Source organism: Neopelma chrysocephalum, unplaced genomic scaffold, assembly GCF_003984885.1.
Source record: "Neopelma chrysocephalum unplaced genomic scaffold, ASM398488v2 Primary Assembly neopelma1_43, whole genome shotgun sequence".
In the NCBI taxonomy this organism is placed as follows: Eukaryota; Metazoa; Chordata; class Aves; order Passeriformes; family Pipridae; genus Neopelma; species Neopelma chrysocephalum.
In genome coordinates, this window is record NW_020897702.1 from 3096348 (window position 1) to 3119882 (window position 23535).

At 35.1% G+C, this 23535-nt stretch overlaps 1 protein-coding gene across 6 annotated transcripts in view; it reads right to left on the bottom strand.

The window, feature by feature from the left end:
• Positions 1–23535, bottom strand: part of PDS5B (PDS5 cohesin associated factor B) — a 102230-nt gene that overhangs the window by 50153 nt on the left and 28542 nt on the right. For all 6 annotated transcript variants that reach the window (XM_027677757.1, XM_027677755.1, XM_027677756.1 and 3 more), the window contains 8 exons: positions 21813–21899; positions 21614–21711; positions 20379–20505; positions 13676–13756; positions 11437–11577; positions 4254–4369; positions 2465–2559; positions 216–361 (listed from right to left, as the gene is read on the bottom strand). In XM_027677757.1, the coding sequence (XP_027533558.1) occupies positions 216–361; positions 2465–2559; positions 4254–4369; positions 11437–11577; positions 13676–13756; positions 20379–20505; positions 21614–21711; positions 21813–21899 (891 nt within the window). The remainder of the gene's footprint in view (positions 1–215; positions 362–2464; positions 2560–4253; positions 4370–11436; positions 11578–13675; positions 13757–20378; positions 20506–21613; positions 21712–21812; positions 21900–23535) is intronic.

A 23535-nucleotide genomic window follows, 5' to 3' on the forward strand; every position in this document is an offset into this window, starting at 1 on the left:
ATAATTAAAAACACAGTACAATAAAAAAGGTAGCACTCTAGTCAGAGGAAAAACATGCATCACTAAATAGATTGCTTCAAAATTTTATACATTATATTGGGTTTCATTTGTAATTTTAAAATTAGTACATCAATTTTTAAAAGCACTGCTTTTTAAAAAGCTGAACAGTTGAGAAACATAACGCACAGTCATTATTGATACTAATTATGTCTTACCCGCTTGTCCAATGTTCGTTCTCTGACAAAATTTAGCAGGTGATCATTGACAAGCAAAAGATCTTTTTTAGCAGCAGTAACTATGGATACAATAACATCATGCCGTATGGCCTCTTCAGGATCATGTGACCTTACTTTCAGATATTCTGCAAAAAAAATAGAGTAAGTATTTCAGTGCAACTACTTTCCTCACGCTATACAGTACTGACAGAAGGAGAAAAAATTATTTTCTTCCATTTGGAGCACCAGCAGTAAGAAACCAATAGTTTTCTCCAAGATTAACTGGAATGTCAGTAAAACTTTGTATTTGCTTAGAATATCAAATATTTATTTGGCATTAATGAAGTAAGAATTATGGGGTTACATTTTTATTTTTATTATTTCTGTAGTAGTTACATTATGTATAAAGTAGCAACTATTAGAGCCAAGCAGGATTGGATCTGTAGAGTAGAACAAACAGTGCTTGAGAACTTGATAACCACACTATATACATTTTTAAGTCTTACATCAAGACTTAAGGCTACTCTTCTCCTGCAGACTTCATCACTTTTGGCTGCTGAAGCACATTAGTTGCACTCCTAATCACAACTTCTGTATTATCCTCAAGGAATCTAGTTCACATGCTCCAGGAATACTCCACAGTGTGAGCCATGTAAGCATTGTAAGCAGGGACAAATCATGTGACATACTTCAAACTACAATGCTTATTTAGACATATCCTAGTTTATTTATCTTAAAACACTTTTTCTAGGTTACTTTGTCCCACTGCTACTTATTTGCTAACACCAATAATCTTATACTATCAACATTTTAACACTTCTGCTTTTAGATGTCAAACAAGCTACCTATTGCCATTTTAGAAAGCTGCCAAATAAAACGGCAAAGTTCATGCACCTTTTTAGAAGTATGTTTTTTCAGTTAATTTAGAGGCAGACACAGGTAGAAACATGCATACAGAAGTTATTAAGACCACAGTATGCTGCATACATCAGTGAAACACTGAGAACGTTAAGAAACTTTGCCAATTCAAAGTTTACTGTGAATGAAGTAATCTGTTCAATGATCAGTGAAAATTTTCAAGTCTCATCTGAAATACTGGCCATTAACATTCCTGGTAACCAGCCCAAGTGTCAAAAGAGCACATCAAAGAAATAAGGCTTCGCACTTATGGAGGTTATGAAATTTTAAATCCAAATGAGAACTTTTTTTTTAAGTTTCGTTCTACAAGAACACAAAATAAAACAAATGAAAAATTCCACCATTACACAAAACAATTCTGGTCTCAAACACCAGTGAGTCAGAGAAATTTTTCAACAATTTGACTTCTAAAAGTGCTGTGGGGAGAGAGAGAGGAGGGGCAAGCAAAATTACATTTCCCAGAGGATACCATTAGAGGGGGCACAAAGTCTTTTTGCAATACTAAAAAAAAAAAAAATTGAAAATATAATTCTGATAATCAAAAAGGAAATATTTTTACCATTTCATTAAGGAAAGGTCCAGAACATTTTTTTTTGGTAAGCTGGCTTAACAATATCATAACTATAGGATGACTCTAGCCTGCTTCTATTTGTGCCCAACTTGATAAATGCTCAGCAAGCAGGAAAGCAATTCCATGCACCTCACAGTCCTTCAAATTCGATCCTTAGACCAAACAGACAAAGACATTGCCTCCAAAAAATTACAAGTAAGAGCTTATTGATCAGGGGAGATATAGTCTCCAAACCAAATGAACCAGTTCTCATTAATTAACACTTTCTTTTATTAAGACATTGGGAGCAACAAATACTAAATGCTTCAATCGATGCCAGTTGCCTTCTTCCTACAGAGGTCTTGAATTACAGGCTGTGTTTGATCTGATGGAGGTGAAACTGAAGCTGTGGTCACAGCTATCACAACTGCTTTCATGTTTTAGACAGTGGCTGTATAAGACTTACACATTTCAGCTTTGTGAGCTGAAGTCTCCACTCTGCACCCTAATTAATAAATGATCCCATAGTGCTTAACTTCAGCAGCAGTTGGGAATGCAACTACTATAGGAGAGGGAGAGTGAACTCTCTGGTTAAGGCATTCTTTATGGACAATCCCCTCAGCCTGAGAAGCATCACTGAAGGTAGGGACTCTGTGACCAATGACTCCAACATCAATTAGGTCCTCCACAACATCTGACTGTTACATAGGATTACAACCTACCTTCTTGACTTTTCCAGGAGACTTAAAATAGTATTCTAATGTTATAATAAATCTGATACCTGTTAAGTCTTTTGCCAGGTCAGGATGGTTCATAAGGCAGTGACTTGCAAATTTCACACATTCAAGACGAATAGGTACATGGATATCATTAAACCTGGTTTGAAACAAGACAATGCATTACAAGAACAAAAATATTACTTTGACCAAAGCCATTTGTTCATTTCTACACATTCTCAAATATTTCTGAAAATATTTTTTATGCTTCCTATGCACAGTTACATGAATAAAACATCTCTGATGTCACAGTATTAAGTAGACTCTCTACAGCTTAAGAAAAAAATTCTTGTACTCATTTATTATTTCATGTTCTGAACATGAAAAGAAATATCCCCTCCTGGTACAGATGAAAAACTCCTAGTCAGATTATTTATTAGAAAGATGTTCGATACATTTTAACTATTTTCTGTAATGCTCCACATAGTTAACCATAAACTATGTATAAGCAACTAAAAGTTTCATAAGTGTGATATTCATCCCCTTCTTAAACTGTATGACAGACAGCAAACAAACACACATCTAGTCTACTACAAATTTCTTCTGAGATGGGTCATTTAACAAGATTTCCTTTTGAAAGACTGAATTAAGTTTGATGCTTGAAAACTAGTATATTCTCATTTTTACTTTTTATATAAGTAATTTTGCAATAAAACTATTGATGCAATTAGTTACAGACAAGTGCTTCGAAAAATTAAATGCATTTTCAAGCTCTCCTCAAAATGCTTGGTTTTAAACAAATTAAAAACAAAATTTTAGGACATCGTTGCTGTTGAAATGCTTATTTATCAAATAAATAGATTTTAAGGAATAACTGCTTTAGTAAAAGCCAGGTATGTTTTCAAAATAAAGAGATTTTTAGAATGCTTCCTTCAATAACACAGCTATTAAAACTTTGTGAAAATCCCTGAAAGAAGTAAATGCATCTATATGATTCATAACTAGTCGAAAACAGTAATTATGAACAATCTGCACATATTCACATTATAATGCAATGAAGTACTTTCCTTTGGGCCGAATGAAATGTGGTATTTTTTGATGACATTCCATGTTTAAATAGTTACATACTTTCAAGCAAAATATCTTCCTTCAATTAAGTTTCTTATACTTCCAAAAGCAGCATTTCTTTGAGAACTCAGGTTTTGATACAATTGAATGCTACATTATAAACTACTGCGTTTGTATTAAATTTTAGAATTTATCCTCATTTACTAGAATCAAAAACGTTTTCATCATAGTAGCCATACTTAAGTTTCTCCTGACTACAAGCTCCAGCTATATTTTCTATATCAAACTGGCAGAATATTTCAAAAATAAAAGACTAAGTATGTTTGCAGCATTGTGAATATTACAGTTCTTTTAATGTTCCCTTAATAATTAAAAAAATTGAAACTAGTATACGAAGACTGTACATAAAAGCCTCAAAAGCAGCTCTAATATCACCTGATACTGCAAATGTCTTTTGATGTTGTTTTTGAATTAATCCATCATTGAATAGTTTCACTTCTGAAGAAATTAAAATACAGCATTCATTTTTCTTGACAATAGCAATAAAGATAGTTGAAAAAAATGAACTTATAAGGGGATGATTTGTAAATGCTCACTCTGGAGAATGACAGATGTAGAAAATACATGTAAAATCACTTCAGCATTATCTGTCAGATGTCAGATAAAGCAGCAAGAAGGAGTTCACACTTAGCTATCACTTAAAAAAAACCAAACAAACAAACAACCTGAACTGAACTTCATTGAATGCTTTTCCCTCCCCAGACAGGGAACTAAGTCAGAATATACCTTCCCAGGTAGCACTGCCAAAGTGGTTTGTTTTGGGATGCCAACTCCGAATCCTTTGCCCCAAACATTTTTGCTAGAAGTTTTACAACCTGCAGACGTTCTTCATTGTCATTGCTCTGGAAAATTAACCGATTTTTTTTTAATTAAAAAAGAAAACTAAACCAAAAAATAGAGTTCTGTTTTGTACAGTTTTTACATCAATACACTTCCAGAAATATCAAAAATACAGATCAGACTTCTCATGTGTACAAACACCTATCTCAAAACAAAAAACTCTCACTATTTTTGTGAGAGGACAAAATAATAAAGGCAGTCAAAATGAAACAATGTAGAGAAAAAAAGCCAGTGCAAACAAAGCCTAGTGAAAAATACACATATAAGTGCATCTTCTAAACCCTTACATACAGATTACAGATTGTGTTAGGAAATCTGATGTACAAGCTTACACAGGTTCAGATACAACATAATACAAAACTCAAATGCGTTTGTCTGCACATAAAAGGTTTACAGTTCTCTAGAACAGTCCTTAACTAAAAAAAAAAATTATTTAAACATAACAGTTTTTAGAGAAAAACAGTTTAAGTACCCAAGATCTGAGATCCACAGGATCTGTTCCTGTATTTAAGCCTATTTTTAAAAATGCTGAGGTACAACAGATACTTTTCTTTCGTATTTAAAATTAGCACTAACAGAGATAAAACAAGGCCTTCTCCGGTGTATTTTCATTATCATTGCTTTATATTACATTTATTTAATACAAGAAACAGTATTTGAAGCTTAATACATAGTCTAGAAATGTAAGCTAACAACTGTGCAATTAGTATGTACTTACTGTTCACCAATTTATCTCCTTTGCTTATTAAAGGGAAGAACCATAACTAGCTGCAACAATTCTTTGAAAAGGGAGTAGCTAAAATTAGTGGATATTTATTAGATATATTATTCATCTCTTATTATTTCCAGCTTTTTTTCCCCGGTAATAAAGACTTAAAAATACTGTTCTTTTTTACCATCTTTGAACAAGAAATAGGAGCACAATATAGCTGTCAGAGTTCTTTGATACAACACCACAGTTTTAAAGACAAACTATTTCTCCTGATTCAACACCATAAGAGGGTTGAAAAGTTTGCCAGAATGTCCTCTTAATTCAGAACCCCAAGAACAGTAAAAGCATCTGTAAAACATTTAAAGCAATGCAAGAGAAGTTAAGGAAGCAGTAATTTCTAACACTGATATATTTCTACATTACGTTTTTAAATACACTTTAGTTTTAAGTATTGGAAGCATTAATATCAAATCCATTAATATGGATTTTTGTATTTGACTAATTTTTCCAATTAACATTCAGATTGACGTTACTAGAAGCCTTCTACAACCTCCTCCTCTTAATCTGCCATAAATGATATTGGTTTTTCTTGATGAGTTTCAGCTATTAAGTGTCCATTACACTACAAGTTCTTATTCTGTGGTCTCATGGTTAAGAATTTTTCTATTTTTTGGTAGCCTGTATTAGTCCAACCTCCATGACTCATATCCCATCCACTCCTGCTTAAATGAACAAAACATTAAAAATATTAAGCATCTCTGAATTTTTCTAGGCAATCAACACAGATCCACAGCAAGACACTCCAGAGAGTGGAAGGAAGGTGGGGGGGGTGGAAGAGTTGGGAACACACTATTTAAGCCTATTTTTACACAGCCAGGAATATAGGAAAAAAGTCAACCAAACAAAAACCCCAATCAGAAACATAGGGGGGGAAAAAAAGTCAACCAAACAAAACAAAAAACTGCCCACAGAACAACAACAAAAACCTAAAAAAATATCCTTAATGAATTAGTTGCAGAAGCCTTTACTGTATCAGCCACTAATCCAATTATAAGACAACCGACTTGCGTTTCTAGTCCTGTTGTAGAAGAAACAAATATTTTGTGATTATGGACCAAGAATATTTGGTACTTTCTAAATCTGTGCCCTGATGTTCGTCTCCTTGAAACATTCTTAAATAAGCTCCTAAAAGGTAATACAAATCAATCATTACTTCTTATTGAATGAACGAATCACTGTTACAGTCCTTTATTCTACTTTAATCTATACTCTTTTTATGAGGGAAGGGAAAAAATAGTATCATAAACTCTGAAAAAATCTTAATCCTTCTCCATTCTATAAGACATTGTGTACTTGAAGAGTCACACCCTTCACCTCCTTTCTTAGTTAAATTCAGCACTCTGTTTAATAGTGTTCCATCATGATTTGTCAACAAAAATTGACACTGAACATTGACATTTCCAGTTCCCCATACACGTTCCCAAGACACAGGCAGCTGGTTCTTCTGCCGAGACATCAGGGTTTGTCACTAACAGCAGCTGAAGTTGGCCAGATTGTTACCACTACTGAGTCCAAAAGAATAGGTAGCATTAAAGATCTGGAGGGATTTGGGAATAGAAGTGGACACATAACCTGAAATTTGTGAAAAATTTTAACTACCATCTCCAGGAAAAAAGGCAGCTCTACAATAACAGAAGTCAAGCTTTTATTGATTTTATTCATTACATCATATTTGCTTAGTAATGCAGTAAGATGAAAACTTAAGCCCCATTACAGTTATTTCCCATATACTCCATGAGCTTTTAACTCTCCTGAACTTTCAAGTGTTATTCACTTTCTGCAACAGACATTTCTAAAATTCAAATATTAAATTTGAATGAAGAAATATCAGTTACCTTCATAAGCTGACCCACACAATAATACATTTTACTTCTTTCCTGAACCAGTAATGCTTCTGTGTCAGTGCTAGATCTGTAAATACACCACCTTAAAATGTCAAGATCAGGCACAAATGACTGACTCTCACAGAAGAGGTTAAGTTAAATGAATCTCAGTGCTCATTCTCCTGCTAATTCCCCGGATTCCTTTCCAAAATCAGGTAAAAAATAAATAATTACTGGTAAGAAGTAACTATGATTTGACACAGCTTTCACAGAGCTTAGCAACAGAGTTCTGCCACCTGAGAACACAGGAGCTTTCCTTTACAAAAATCTATAAAGGTGTAGTGAGTTGACCCCAGCCAAAAGCCAAACACCCATCCAGCCTCTCACTCTCCTCTCCTGTGCAAAGACAGGAAGGGAAGAGAAGGAACGCTAAAAGGCCCATGGATCAAGATAACAACAGTTTGACAGGTAAAGAAAAAGCTGTGTGTGCAAACACAGTAAAAAGAGGAATTCATTCACTACATCCCACTCGCAGGGAGATGTCCTGGAAAGCAGGGTCTCAGCTTGCATAGTGCTTGGGAATACAAACACCATGAGTACGAACAAACCCTTTCTCCTCCTTCCCCTGACCTTTCACAGATGAGTATGGGTCCCCTCTCAACTTCCTGCACTGCCTCAGCATACCTGGGCAGGAAAGGAAGGGCAACGCGCAGAGAAGCTTTTACCTTTGCCTTCACTGTTGTAGCAAAATGACAAGGTGCTTGAACACCAGGTGGCCATGTCGTTTAGATCCTAAATAGTAAATATGTTCAATGGCGTCACTGAGACACTTAAGCTCTTTTACAAGTTTCATACTAGGAGTTTCTTAACCCCTCTAAACATGGTCAAAAATTTATTTTATCCAGGAAAGCCCTTGGATTTTACCCACACTCAGAGACAGTCTAGAACTTCCATAAGACCCTAAACCCATGAAGATAAACCAGGAGGCTTCCTGCCATAAAGAGTTCAAATAAGTTCAGAGAGACGGAGAGCAAGAGATTTGGATTCTGTGCGCTAATGAGTTACAAACACATAGATGTCTGTTCACGTCCTCAAACTCCCATCAGTCGCAGAGGCTGAGAACAAGGCAGCCCAATCAACTGGAAGGCAGTGGAGATGGCTCAGTGAAGCTCACCTGGTGGTTAGGAGAAAACCACCATCACTTCATTTTCAAAATGTGCCACAAAAATCATAGGATTATAGAACCATTAAGGTTGGAAAAAAATTCTTCAAGATCATTGAGTCCAAACATTAATCTAGCACCACCATGTTCACCATTGAACCATTACATCCACACACCTGAAAACTTCCAGATATGGTGATCCCACCACTTCCCTGGACAGTCTGTTCCAATGCCCGATCACTCTTTCAGTGAAGAAATTTTTCCTACTATCCAACCTCCCTTGGTGAACTTGAGGTCATTTTCTCTGGTCCTGTCACTTGTTACCTGGGAGAAAAGACCGACCCCCACCTGGCTATAACCTCCTTTAAGGTAGTTGTAGGGAGCAATAAGGTTCCCCCCTGAGTCTCCTTCTCTCCAGGCTAAATGTTTAGAAGCAAAGAAATAAAATATTCCACAGAAATTCTGTTTCACATACAGAATATGCAACTAGAGGTAAACTTGCTGATATCAGGAGAAATCAGTTGAAAAAAAAAGAGGATCACTTTCAGAGAAACATGCAGCACCTAGACTGTGAGACTGTGTTCTTGAAGTTTAGGATGAAACATGGGAACAATCCCTAAAGAACAAGTCAAGAATACCAAAAGCTTTTAGCAGGTGGTTTTCAAAATTGGAACAACCAGGATAAAGAGCACCTTTTTTTTTTTTTCCTGTTCAATATTACCAGAATGGAAGGCAGCAGGGCAGCCTTTGCAATCATGAAACAGGTGTACATACAACAGACTTCACAGATTTCAGTCTGTCCTCAGACAGAATTCATAAGCCCAAGCAGAATACAGATTCACCATAAGCCAAGCACATTCACAGCAGAAGCCTGGGCATGACCTCCCACTAAGCCAAGTTACAGTTCTTTGTAGATGATTAGCTGAAGTGGTTGGTAGTTGGAGATACTGGGCACATGATCTGCCAACAACAGCATACTGTTGAAACTTCAATAACTTCCAACAAAGCAGGACCAGAAATCCCACATCACATCATTGTTTTCTAAGGCCTAATTGTTATTTCCCAATTTATTTTGAAGTCTTGTGCCCTACTGAGTTGACCTTCATTGTTCTTCAGCCTTTCATACATGATAGGGTCAGTAAAAAAAAAAAAAAAAAAAGTTTAACATTTCTGTGAAAGCTACCATTTATCATTTTCTACAGGCAAAAAGACTTTTATACAATGTCAAAATAATTTAAAAAGAACAGCTCTTGGAAAAATGGCTCAAACTATTAACAAAACATTTTAAAAATACTTTTAGAAATTGATTTATTTCTTTCAGATTCAATTTCATTGAAATTATCAAAATACTGTATTCTATTCAAATTCATGCAGAGCTTTCCAAGTTTCACCTGAAACCAAGCTGGCATCTCAGCTTTAAAGTGAACTAGAACACTTGGTGTCTTGCTCCGATAAGTCTACCATGAGTGTACTTCATCTGGTCAAAATTGTTTCTCACTTACTGCTTTGAAAGCCAATTAAAAAGAAAATGTACATTTTCAAAAATACAGAGAACAATTATTCACTTTATCTTTGAAAAGCACAGATCCTATGTCACCTTCCGTGTGTTCAACACATGCAAGATGAGATCATTCTGGCACATCTCCACAACTCAACTGCTCAGACAGTCACAGCTTTCCTTCAACACTGGACACAAGGGGAAAATTTATCACCATGAGAGCAATCAGCCATTGGAATAATTTCCCCAGGGAAATGATAGATTCCCCAATGCTGGACATTTTAAGATGCAGCTAGGTCCCTTCCAACCTGGCATTCTATGATTCTATAATCATCTGCTAAGGTGTAATACAAATCTCCTTAGTAGTAAAGCAGCAATATAAGATCTTGGAATACAGTAACTGGTTCACTACCCCATAAGCATTAACTGAATATTTGCTGTTATCACACCTGTGTATTCTAGAGCTATATCTCATAGAACAAAAACTGGATGTTTCTGTGAAACTACGTATTTGACCTAAATATACTTCACAAACTTTTACTTCAATACCTACTACTAGACTTGCTAATTCAAAAAAGACATCGGTATTAAAATATGAGAGTCAATGAAGGAGGAGGATGACAAAACCTGCAGTTTTAAGTGGACCTAAAGATGGGAAAGGTACTGCAATTACGTACTATGAAAAAGGATATGGAGGCAGTTAAGATTAAATATCCTGAATAAAACCTTCAGCTGCAGGAGTACTGCTTTTATTGGACTGAGAATGATAATTGTTTGCCATCTGTAAGAACAGGAATTAAAGGCTAAAAAAGGTCTACTTCAAAGACACGGACAGCAAGCAGTAAATTGAAGTCTACTTCTTCCGGAAACATGAATGGAAAGATAAAAGCAATTAAAAGAACCTAAAAGAACCTCATCCAACAAGCGTAGCATGCCTTCCTACCAACAGTATGAAAAAATAGTAGGCATAAGCAAGCCATTATGACTATAAACATTGCAATAAGAACAGGCCAAAGGTGCTACAAACCTGAACTCTGTCCTCAATAATAAAAATGCATGCAAATTTAGAAATGACCGATTACACATTAGCCCGCAAGTTTAATAACAGATCACTTTCAAACATAGTAATACTACACTAATCGAAGTCCCCACTTCCACGGAAACCCTGCAGAATGACAGAATAAAAGTAGTGCAGGATAAAGGGAATAATACCAACTGTATTGCATTTCTCCAAGTGATGGAGACACTCCGGAAAGGAAGCCAAAAAGAAAAATACTCATTAAAATAGGTAGCACCAGCTATCCTCCAGACATATGAAATAATCCTGAAAAATCATGAAAGTCATTGCAGCAATTACTACAAGACATTTTTATGCATTCCAATTCTCTGTTTACACTTGTTGCAGAACTACTATTTGGACAACGTTGTTAGTACGTCAATATATATACTCAATATATTAAGTCTTTCACAATAAATAATACAGTAAACCCAGGAATAAAACAGGTCAAATTTTCAGGTCATCTAAAAATCAAGTTATTGCTTGAAAGATACAAGCCAAAAAAATCTACCAATCAAATCCTAAATATATGCATACATGCACCGTAGGTTAATACATCTGAAGTTAAATTATGCTTTTTGAGTGCTTTAATGAATAAATGAGTATTCCTTTAAACAATGCAGAGAAAGTATAATTTACATATAAGTATTAATTTTATATGCCAAATAATTTGATGAACTTCTCAGAAAAAAACCTAACACATTAATAATCAAAGCATAGACATTTCAAATATAGAGAAACAATAAGAAGTGTTTACCTTAAGTTTGAATTCAAGCTGTGGTAGAACAGAAAGTAAGAGGTGACTGTCAATATTGTATAATTCCAGAATCAAGTCAAACACATGCTCTGACAGGTCACTAATTGATGTTTTACCAAGCATGAGGACCTGATTGAAGAACTGGAAAATAAAACAGAACACATATCAACAACAAGAGTGTATACAGATACTTTTCTAAATCTTATGCTTGTCAACCACTAAATTTACCTTTTAATCTTACAACATTAATTTCATTACTATAAAAAAAAGGGGAGGTGGCACACGTACATCACAATTCTGAAGTAGAAATCTTAGAATATCATTGCTTTGTATTCATTATTATACATAGAAGAAAACACATTAAAAGTGATGTTTAGTTTACCCCAGTAGGTCTACAATTAATTTAAGAAACACAACTTTAGAGGAGTTCAAGTGCATCACATCTTTTTATAATGTGACTACATTTAGAGTTATTTCACTATTAAGGACCATCACTTCAAAAGTATTCTAATATTTAGTCAAAACAAGGCTGAAACAACTGGCTAACTACTACATTAAACAGCTGACAGGTTAAGGAGTTGAAAGTAAAAGCACAGGAATTAATAACTGACTATTCCAGAATTTGTTTTACAAGCAGCGCAATGCAGCTGTAAAGCAATTATTTTTCTTGGTAAACTAGACAAGTTTGAGGGAAAATGCATACCTCTCATTAAAGAAAATATTTCCATACTACTTTCAACTATGTCCTCTCAGATGGGTAAGAAGGAATATACTACCCTCTACTCATTAGGGGGAGGATATAATTTGGAACATTTTTCTTCTCTTTGGGTTAAAACCATGCACAAGTGTGCCTAAACAAATTACCCCATTTCCACCTGCCACTAAGACAACAGAACACATTTAACTGGCACTTCAGTTTTCTACTTCCAAACTTGGGACAGACAAACATCACAACACTCTGTACCTGACAAAGTTAATCATATCAGTAAAGAAACTAAAAACTCAGAAGCTACCATTTTCTAAATTATAGAATGAACCCCCAACAAGTGATGCAGTAGAAAAAGTCAACAGTTCACGTACTAATGACTAGAAAATAATAGAAAAGTGTGTTTCATGAGCAGTTAAAGACTGTCTTCCAGAAACATTTTGCTTTTCTGGATACATAGTTGTCTTCCAGAAACATTTTGCTTTTCTGGATACATAGTTGCCTGAAATGTATATATTCCTGTTTAGGCAACTAACTGTTACTGTGTTTTTGATGCGTTTGAAGAAAGAAAATTTTCAGAACAGCTTATTTCTCACTCATGGGAAACAAAGAACAGAAGACTCCGTGTACATTCTTTCCATGAATAGAAGATTCTTATTGACTTACAGACTTCCTTAAAGCTCACAAAACGTCACCCAGTTTGTAATCTAACCTTACAGATAAACATTAAAAACACATGTAGCAACACCTTCCCAAACAGCAGGTTAGAAGTAAGAGTTTTCACTGAAGATTTTCTAAAATCCTAGGAGATACCACTTTCCAAGTACCACAAACATTATAAGTCTGAAAGCAATAGAAAGCAGTGAAGATTTGCTATTGTCTTCACGCTCCTGAGGTTTTGGGTAGATGTCATGAGACCTGCTAAATCCTCAACTACTAAAAAAGAAATAGTCTTTTCTATTGTGCAATTTAAGTTAGAACATCTGATCTTTACTTCCCCTCATCCATTTCTATTACAGTGGCAATGATGTCTACACTCAACTTGGCTACAATTCTCTATGCACTCAGTTTTCTTCCTTACTACCTATTCTTAGATTGTTTCCTATTCCCACTCATGTAATAACAGCATTACAATATTGCTCCATCTTCACTTCTCTTGGTTTCTAAATAGTCTCATCTCCTCACTAAAGGAAGAATTTTGCCACACAAACAATGTGTTTATATATTTTTATCAGAACAATACATATAAATACATTTGGTCTTCCAGTCACTCTAAGGATTGACTTTCAAGGTCTTCTAAAACAGTAGAAAGTAAACTATCCATTGCATTTCACAAATCAAAATTATTATAGGCTTAGTAGATTACATATAGTAAAGAATTAGACTCAAAAGGACAGGTTATGCAGTGCTTCATTAATATAATAATTCTTTCAAAGAAAATTGAGAGTCTGTGAAAAGTTGCAATTCATTCTTTTTATAAAACAGCTCAGTTAAAAAAAATAATTTCCATATTTGTCTGCAGTCTTCACTTACATTAGTAATGTATGGTTCAATGGCTTGCGCTGTCCTCTTTAGTAAAGCCTTTGCCAAATCATAGGCTTGCTTGTTTAGATTCTGAGAAAGAAAAAAAGAAAACAAAACAGAAATTTTTTAAGCACATGCATTAATCCTAAAAATAAATCCCAGAATTTAAAGCTAACATGTACTGGTAAATGCACTAAAGCAATAACCTGTTCTTTTTATACTTTCAGAAGATAAAATAGAAAAAACAAAGCCATTCCAAACAAAGCTTTGTAGTCTTCACTGACATTACCAGGAGAAAACCTCTTTCCTGGCAAATAAGGGCTTACTTTTAGTTGCACGTCTAAGACTGATGCTCACTGAAGTCAGTGCCTATATTTTACAGCTCCTCCTTACCAGCTTCCCCAAAAAACAGGAGAGCAATATAAAGCAACATTTAGAGTCACCACAAAAGAAAGATTCTGAACAGATTGTGGCAGAAAGTACGATTCTGTCCTTGCATCAAGCAGTCACCTGTGAACCACCATCACAGCCTCTTCATTATACCATGCAAAGATTCTTAGCCTGTTGTCTGAGATAGCAAAGAAAAAACCCTAGAATTTTAGTTCATGAGCAGAAAAGGGTGAAGAATAAAATACAAAGAAGCTAACATAAAAAATTTAGAAACAGACCCCCCTCCTCAACATTCCAATCTCTCCATTTCTCTAATTGGGTTATTGTTTTATCATTGTTTCCTTCCTCTCCCAGCACACATTCTCCACGCTCTAGTTGCTACATCCTTTCTCCAATTTCTATATAACAATTATTTTCCAAAAATTTTCAGAAGAAAATACAACTCAGCCCTTGCAGCACCCACCGCAGAGTTGATTAACACACAGAAGAAGGAAAAGTCTCCAATATACAAGAATATATAGTATTTTAATAGCTAAAAGTCTCAATAAAAATATAGTTCCCACAATTTTTATTCGGCTTTGCAATTTAAAAAAACCCAGCATATTCAATTTACAAGGCAACAGTAAAAAAGGGTAGGTTTTGGTTGTTTTTTTTTAAATATGTCTCATCCATAAAAGCAAGAAAACTTCATTTTAGCATAATTAAAAGCAAACACAAGATGCTCTGCAACACTCAGGGTCTTTCTTTACCTGTGTATGTTTGGTTCTTTATAGCTGTCCAAATGAAAAAAAAAAAAGATTTGCAAAGAGATGGAGAATACTGCCTGAAATTTAAAAAACGCTATAGAACCATAGGCTTCTAAACAGCAGTGAGAACAGATTAACATTTTCTGATAATATAAGATAAAAAAAGTCTTTGACTTGCCTACTGATAGAATTAAGTCAGATGATTGAAGTCAAAAGACTACAAAGATTCATGCCTGAAGTATCTGTTTTACTCAGAGCCACTACAGAAAGTGACTAAAAATCCCAATTCTTGACTATCCCAAGGATACTCAAACGCTTACATAAAATACCAGCATCCTTGTAATTCCTCTTCCCTTATTCTAATCAAGATACAAGGGTAATTGACAGTCTTTTTACAAAATTGTACAGCTGTTCCGTGTCCCAGAAAAGAGAAGGCTCTGCATGCTGGATTTCTCTTTATGGTTATGAGGAAAAAAAAAAGAAAAGGAAAAAAAGGCATTTCCACCCATAGCATTTGTTTTATGTTATTCAGCTAGAGCAGTAACTCCTAAGGAAATAAAAGGCACAAATATCTACAACAAGAAATGTACACCACTTTCAATTCTTGTTCTGATCCTTCTTGACTTCACAGTTCACCTTCATCAAAACAAAGAAAACTACCTTCACCTGGGTAAGAGGGAACTCTGGATCATGAGAAAGATCCAATTTACATATAAAACAAGTCTAAACAGCAGACCTAGCACAGTAGAATTCCAAAAGGCAGATCTGTTTTGGTTCACATTAATTACAGTTTCAGTTTGTGTCTTTCACACATCAGTTCACTTCAGAACTTCATGTTTCCCAAGATAAATGCTGGAAATAGATATTTGCAATGCTGAGTAAGGTATTCGCATTACACCTTATTCTATCCAAAAAAAGCTTCAAAGAGGAAAAATAGTCTAGAGCACAACTGGCTAAGGAAAGTTACCTATTTTTTCATGCCTCACGTACTTGATTTAATTGTGCCAACAGTCATGACCCTCAAATATCTAGAGGCCCAATCTTCCAAAAATAACAACACCCAAGAAGTCTTAAAAGCACATGATTAAGTTTTCTTCTCATTTTCCAGCTTCAGGATAAAAGAAGAAACAAGAAGAAGTGACACTGCTTTAGTTGAAATGAAACAAGAGCAACACAGGTCATTACCCAGTAGGTTCAAAGATCTTTTACAGAACGTCAAACTTATCCTTCTGACTAATTCAACAGCCACAAAAACACCTAAAACTTCCTTCTCCTGAGACATTTTAAAAGGATAACACCTAATTTAACAAATTTCTTCTCTGTGTTTAGATAAACTCTTCTATCTACTCTCTCTTTAATCTTTCTATATGTTTGGAAAGGAAATTGACATGTATTTCAAGATCTTCTAATGATTTAAGAAAGCCCTCATGATGGGGACAATAATCTTAATCAGGATGCCTCTAAAAGCATTTAGGCACCCAGCGGGCATAAGCTTTTGAGAGTTCTGAACAGGGTAGAAACTAAGCAATCAGCTGGCAACACTGTTTAAAGTAATCATTAGTAATTACTACATTTTGAAGGAAAAAAACAGAAATAAGTATTGATTGATACGGACAAACCAAAGAACCACTCACGAAAAGGCAGAACACAGATCTTCTGCAAGACAACTGAGGTTACATTTAACATCTAAAACAGATTTTCCCCCTGAAAACCTCCGGTTTTCTTTCAGAAAAGAAAGTTAATAAACGCAGGAGAACAGTTTTTTTTCTTAAAGCTTAGGAACCCTCTGGCAATAAAATTTGAATACAGGCTATCTTGGTCAACCATAAGATCTTTCCTTAATCTCAATTCTTACCATGATTTTTATGTATATATTGCTAGTATTTCAAGCTTTTTACACTTCTGGCAGACATTAACAATTTCACCAATTTATTTTTCATACCTCCTTTTCTCTAGAATGTTTGACAAACTTCTACTTTTTGACACAAGAAGCAGCAGCAACCTCTCTGACAGCATGGCACAGACATTTTTGTGTTTATATAGACAATATTCTCCAGAACAAGTGAGAGTGAAATAATTTGTACTCATCCTTTAAATAAGGAAAAAAAAAGGCAACTGAAAACAAATGCATGTCCCTTATTTTTTCTTTAAAAAAGATGACTAGCTTGTGTCAATCCAGCCCTTATTTTATAACTTGAGGAGGAAAATCAAATGTAAAGTCTGTATCTAGTGCAAAAATTCCTGAAAAATATACATTTTAACATATTATTTTCTTGGAATTTGAAAAAGGTCTTCAGTTTTTTCTTATTATCAATGGCACAGCAGCAGAATTAGTATCCAAGAGCACCTGACAAAACAGTTCTAACAGATTCTCTAGTTCTGCTGCGGAAGGTAAACAGGATTCTAAGGATGGCTGACAAAGAAAAGCTCAGCTGAAGTGTTGCCAAGATAGATAGCACTAATTATTAAGCAAATTTATAGTAGAGGCAGTTAGGAATTTAATTGTCAATATCACTTCTTCTAAGACATAAGCATGTAAAGCATGTGGGATGTGCAATGTGGAATTCCCTGTAGTACTCCTGAGGCTGAAAATGGAACACTGGCAAACACTCAAGGAAATAAAGTACAATTTGCCTTCTAACACACTGCACAAACACAACATTGTTTGCAGGTCTTCCTAAAAGCTTTATAATATAAAAAGACCATTAAAGGGGAAAGGAAGACTATTAATTTTTCTTGCCTTTTCATACTGACTAACTCTCCCTTGCTTCTGGCTCTTATCTGGGTTTAGGTCACTTTATTTCATTCCCTGATAACATAACCCCATCAAAAGAATTTTAGCAGAGTTTATAGAAAAGAAGAAAAGAGAAGGCACAAAAGGAAAAAAATAATTCAGCATCAAAACTAAGAGCTGAGCACATCATCAGACAAGTCAAGCTTGCCATTCTATTGACTTATCTACTCAAGCAAGCCTGTGCACACTCCAACGTGCCTCTTTTGTGATATCAGTGTCAGCTGCTCTCATTCAGGTTGGCCTGAATGAAAAGCCATCAGTATGGCTTTTATTCTGGCCAAGTGAGATGGATGACAAACTCAAGACTACTTCAGTGACTACCAATTTAGGTAGACAGACATTTGATAATACATCATGTGCGCAGTATATGCTCCTTATGCCTGAGTTTTTGTAGCCATCCTGCTGGCACCATTGTTTATTACACTTACTACTCAGGACTAAGGACCACATCTATTTTTCCTCTTTGAAAAAATAGTCTTGGTTTTAAGACGTAACAGCATTGAATTAACCTTTGGTAAACTGCTCAACTAACTACTACATCTCTTAAAAATATTAATGTAATTTTTGCATCAAGCTGTCTAATGTTGAACTTTAGCCACTGGGCTTTAGCATCCAGGAGCTGCTTGAACCTTCTGTTCCCAATACATACTTACAGACCACTCCTTAGATAAATTATAAAGATTAAACTACTCAAGTCCCAGTTTCATGTTACCAATACAACTATTTTCTACAAGGCCACCACACATTCCCTCTCATGCACAACCTTCCTTCTGGCTGTATTAAAATACACCACTTGCCTGTGTCACCTTCTGTTCTAGAGACAAAATGGTTTTATCTCCAAAAGTCTCTCAATCTGACAGATCTATGTTCCTTCTACTCCATCAAAAGTATTTTTGGGCCCTAGGAAATCTGGGGATGCCCTACTGACCATTACACCAACACTTGCCATATGCCATTCAGTTTCCCTTTTCCACAGCCTGTACAGCTGAACAGCTAGGTCAGCTAAGACATAGTTCTTTTTTATGGTGGACCTTATCCCTAAGGTCTTCATAGTTTAGTGCTCAGTGGACACGAGTGGAAAAATTCACAACTCTGAATTCATTACACTTGTCCAACATGACATCAGTAGAAACAGAAAGTAGTTAGAGGACCAAAATTTTAAATAAACACTATTTGAAGATTTTGAGATGAAACAGAAAAATACTAGAAGCTTCTTTCCATTAGTATGAAAAAAAGAAGAAAAAAGGTACTCAGGATACAGTATGAAGTTATGTAACTATTTCACTTCAAAAGCAAGCTATAAATGAGCATCATATCCAAAGAGACACTTTGATTAAAACAAAAGCAGAAGAAAATGCAACCTCCCAAATATATTAACCTATTAAAATATTCAGTCAATATCTTCAAATCCTAAAAACTACAAAACAGAATTGTTTTAATGCTACAGACAATCTAACAGGATGCAAATTCTTCAACTCAAAATGAACTTATTAAACATGAATCATAGAAATAATACAATTAAATCAAGTTAAGCACAGGTGACACAATGAAACAACAGACTGTTAATAACTGAGAAAACACAAACTGAAGTATTTTGTGTAGTTTTGCTTTTGTTTCTTGTATTCCAAAGCTTTACTTCACAAATCTGAATATTAGCCACACAAATTTCAGTCTGGACCTAGCAAAAAAGTACTATACCCCTTGAAGGACACAGCTAAAGCACTTCCAGTGGGGAAAAAAATTACTGATCTATACTAAGCATTTAATCTTTCATTGTCAATAGAAAAATAATTTATGTGCTATTTATTTCCTGAAATTGATGGCTTGTGGTAAAAGCACGCTAGCAGGCGTTCCAAAGGATCTCTCCGTTAATATCCTCTTAACCTTACACTTTTCAGAAACTACAGTAGTTAGGACATTCCTGAACATACTTTAGGGAAAAAAAAAAAAAGCAAGCTGTTAGAACTGTCCAAATCCAGCTAAATACACATTTCCTAGATAATTCTCCAGAATCTTTTTTTGTCATACAGAACATATGTATAAGTCATCTTGTAAGTCATCTTCTACACTGTAGCCTAAGAGGGTTCGTAGGACACAGATAGTTTTCTGAACTAGGAAGTCAGACTTCCATGTTTTTTAAACATCTAAATATCACAACACAAGCACAGTTCTGAAGTTCTTCCTTTAGTTCATCTGTTGGACGCTTTTGTTTTTTTGAGAAGACACTACTCATTAAGGTATGACAGCAATCCCTTGGGCTCTTCAGATACCACCGTTTCTGCCCATAGTTAATTCTATGGCTGCATCAGAAACATATCAGTGTGCTTTCAGTAATGCCAAGCCAACATTTCTGAAATGCAACAGAGCCAATTACAAATCAGCAGTTATGACAACTTTTTCCCTCCCACATTAGTTTGAGTTGTTGATACAGCACTACATGAATTACGGCTTTCCAAAGGATATATGTAACTTTTATATCCAGTTCTACTGGTATGACAGTATATAAAAAACCTGTGTTTAAATTCATATGACATTAAACCTTTTAGATTACTATGATCACTGATACTTTGCTTACAGCAAGTGTGTCAGAGCAATGAAATTCTACTGAATTTTCTGGCTATTAAAAAATAGCCTGCTAAAAGAAATCTAAACAATGAAGACATTTGCTACAGCTATTCTCTCAATGAGATCTACATATCCGAATATATACATTCAACAAATCATGATTATAAAAAAAAACCCAAAACAACAAAACCACACTTAAGCCACTATTAAATCTTACCTTATGTGCTGGCACTAGATTAACTAACACTGTATCCAAAAGTTCCTGCGACACAGTATCTCCTTCACAAATGATAGAGCTCATTAGATCAACCATGTGCATGTGTACTTTTTGGTTATGACCATTGCTGAAATTAAAAAGAAGAATTTTTAGTGTACTATCTATGTAAAGTACAAGTTCCACTCAGAGCACTCCCTGTGGTGATTTCAAACAAGGAACAGAATAAGCAAATCACAAGTTTTCTTAGAAGTCAAAATACTTCAGTTTCTCAGCTGTATATACCAGTTTTCAAAATGTTCTTTAATTTCATGCTCTCCTCATTTACTACTATAGTAAGAGTAAGAGGACTGTATCCATCCCCACCATGAAAAGATAGTGTATTAGCACATCCCTCCCCTCTACTCAGCTGGAGTGCTGTGCCCAGATCTGGGCTTCCCAGCACAAGAGGGACACGTACATCCTGGAGGCAGTCCAGGAAACGGTCATAAGGTTGATTAAGGGAGTGGAGCAGCTCTCATGCAAGGAGGCACTGAGAGAGTTGACATCTTTTCTAGCCTTGAGAAGAGATGACTTAGGGAGGAACTCATCATTATGTTTAAATACCTGATGTTAGGCAGAAAGGGCAAAACTGTTTTGACACCACAAACTCAGTGGTGACCAATGACAGAACAAGAGCCAATGGGCACCAAGATAAATACAGAACATACCATTTAAACACAGGAGACTTTTTAAATATAAGGGTGATTGAGCACTAGAAGTTGCCCAGAGAGGGGCATGGACTCTCCATCCCTGGAGATGCTCAAAACCCAACTGGCTACAGTTCTGGGCAATCTGCTAGAGCTAATCTGGTTTGAGCAAGGGGCGCAGACTGGACTATCTCCAGCAGTATGTTTCAGTGTCCACTACTTTCCCACTCATGTTTTTACAGCAATAATCCTCTAAATTCCTTCGAATTACATATCACACCATTCAATTTCAAGAATAGAATAAAATAAAGGCAGTAAATGACAATTAAAGTTAAGTGTCTTGGGGGGAAAAAAGATTATTTGCAGTGTGTTTTGTTTAATTATGCCAGGTAAAACTGACAGCTTATGGTATTTATATTGATACATTTAGTTAAACTGAATTACAAAACTAAGCTCATTAACGCTAAAAGTCACACCGAGCAACTATCTTAGAAACAACTGACCTCAGTCATGAAACAATATATTGTAATTGGGGGTGACAATACTTACTTTATTACTGAAAACAGCGTTCTGTACAACTGTGTAAAAATCTCATTGCTGTCTTCTAATTCAAAGCATATGTTATAAGACTTGACCCAAGCAATGTTCTGTGTTGGAAAAGGAAAAAAAATAAAAGGAGTAGTTAATACAAATAATATATTGAAAAATTACATCTAACAGTTATTACGAAATAAGTTATGAAGCTCACCTCAAGCAAATAAAAATATCGATTAAACTGAGGGCTTTTTGTATCTTCTAAACCTTTAAGTTGCCTTGTTATAAACATAAATATATCCTGAAAAGAAAGAAATGATAGTTATTTAGTCAACTGCAATTAAACTTTCAAAATTAAAATAATTTTTTTTAACTTACTAGTATTATTTATCACTACAAAATACACAGCAATGACGGACACATTATTTCACTGTCCAAAAGAAGATCATCTGCAAAAACACCATGGAAAATGTCAAGGAGTAATTTTAAAATACTTCATGTTTCTTTAAAGGGTTTAAAAAGCAATCTTTTAGTAAGGAAGCAGAAGTTTTCCTTTTCCAAAGAAAAGCACTCAGCTTGACAAGCAGAGTTGCTACTAGCTGACATGCTGCAGAGTCAAGAACTTATTACTCAGCAGGACAAGGAATTTTACATTTTTACTTCATACAGCAACAGGTTTCAAAAGAAGGGGGAAAAAGCAGTAGGCAATTACAGCTTTCCTAAAAGTATTATTATATGTTCACACTGTATTGTTTCTGCATTTGTCAGTCATCATGATATTGACATAGATCACACCTCTTGCAAAAACTAATAAGCCAAGTTCCTCCGGCTTCCTCTATCACCTTTCAGCACCAGACGACTCCTTCAGAAAAAGTCTCACACAAAATAAATTGAAGCAGTTGATAAGGAACAAATAATCAATTACGAACAGAATGGAAACACACAGGAAGGTGTCTTTTTAAAATACTTTTTTACATTCAGATTATTAACAGCTGGAAATTGACAACTACTATACTAAATCAAAATATTTAAAAATACGTACACCAGAAACACTGTTCACAGCCTCAACTGTATCTATAATATTTCATCTAAGAATCTAGGTGTAAATCAGATAAGTTCCAAAAGGTATAAAGTTGCCAAAATACACACATGAAAGCCTTATTGTTAACCCTGAAAAAACTATCCTAGAAAGAGTCTATAAAGCTTTTCTATAACATTTTCAAAAGGACCATTTCATCTCAGCCCCTCAAGACAAATGAGATAGACAAAAGATACGAATGGGGTTTCTTGCTTTCTAACACTACAAAATCCAGCCTTAATCATTAAGTTGAGCACTTACTGTGGTTCTAGGTAAAAACAAGAATTAGATGACACCTGACATCATCACCTCTTGGCAAAAAAGCACAGCAAGCACACAGTTCAGAGGTAACAGCTACATTAATGTTTTAATTTGAATCAAGATTCTGATTTTGAAGTGTAAAGGATGATCAGAAGGATCACTGTTTGGTTCACACTTCAGATCACTTACAGAGCACACGATCTAGACTCTTTAGCTGAAATTAAACCAAATGACATAGTTGAAAGGACACATCTAGTGGTCTCCAACCACTCACGAACTCACAGTCCACAGGCAAAAGCTCATCTGAAGAATCCTTCCCTTAAAAACTAGCGACTGAACCAATAGCAAGCTATCAGTCCCCACCCAAAATGAGTGCTGTCTTCTGGAAAACTAGTACACTGGATGGTTCTTTATCTCAATCAGTTCATTTAACAAAGTATCTTTACTTTTTATCCTGCAGCTCAGTATGGAATACTTATCTACTGAATGTGATTCCCAGACCCTACTCTTTTTCCAGATTTTTGTAAAGTTCTCAGAACTGCATTGTATATAAACTACATACAGTAATGAATAGCATACATGTACAATAAGTCCAACA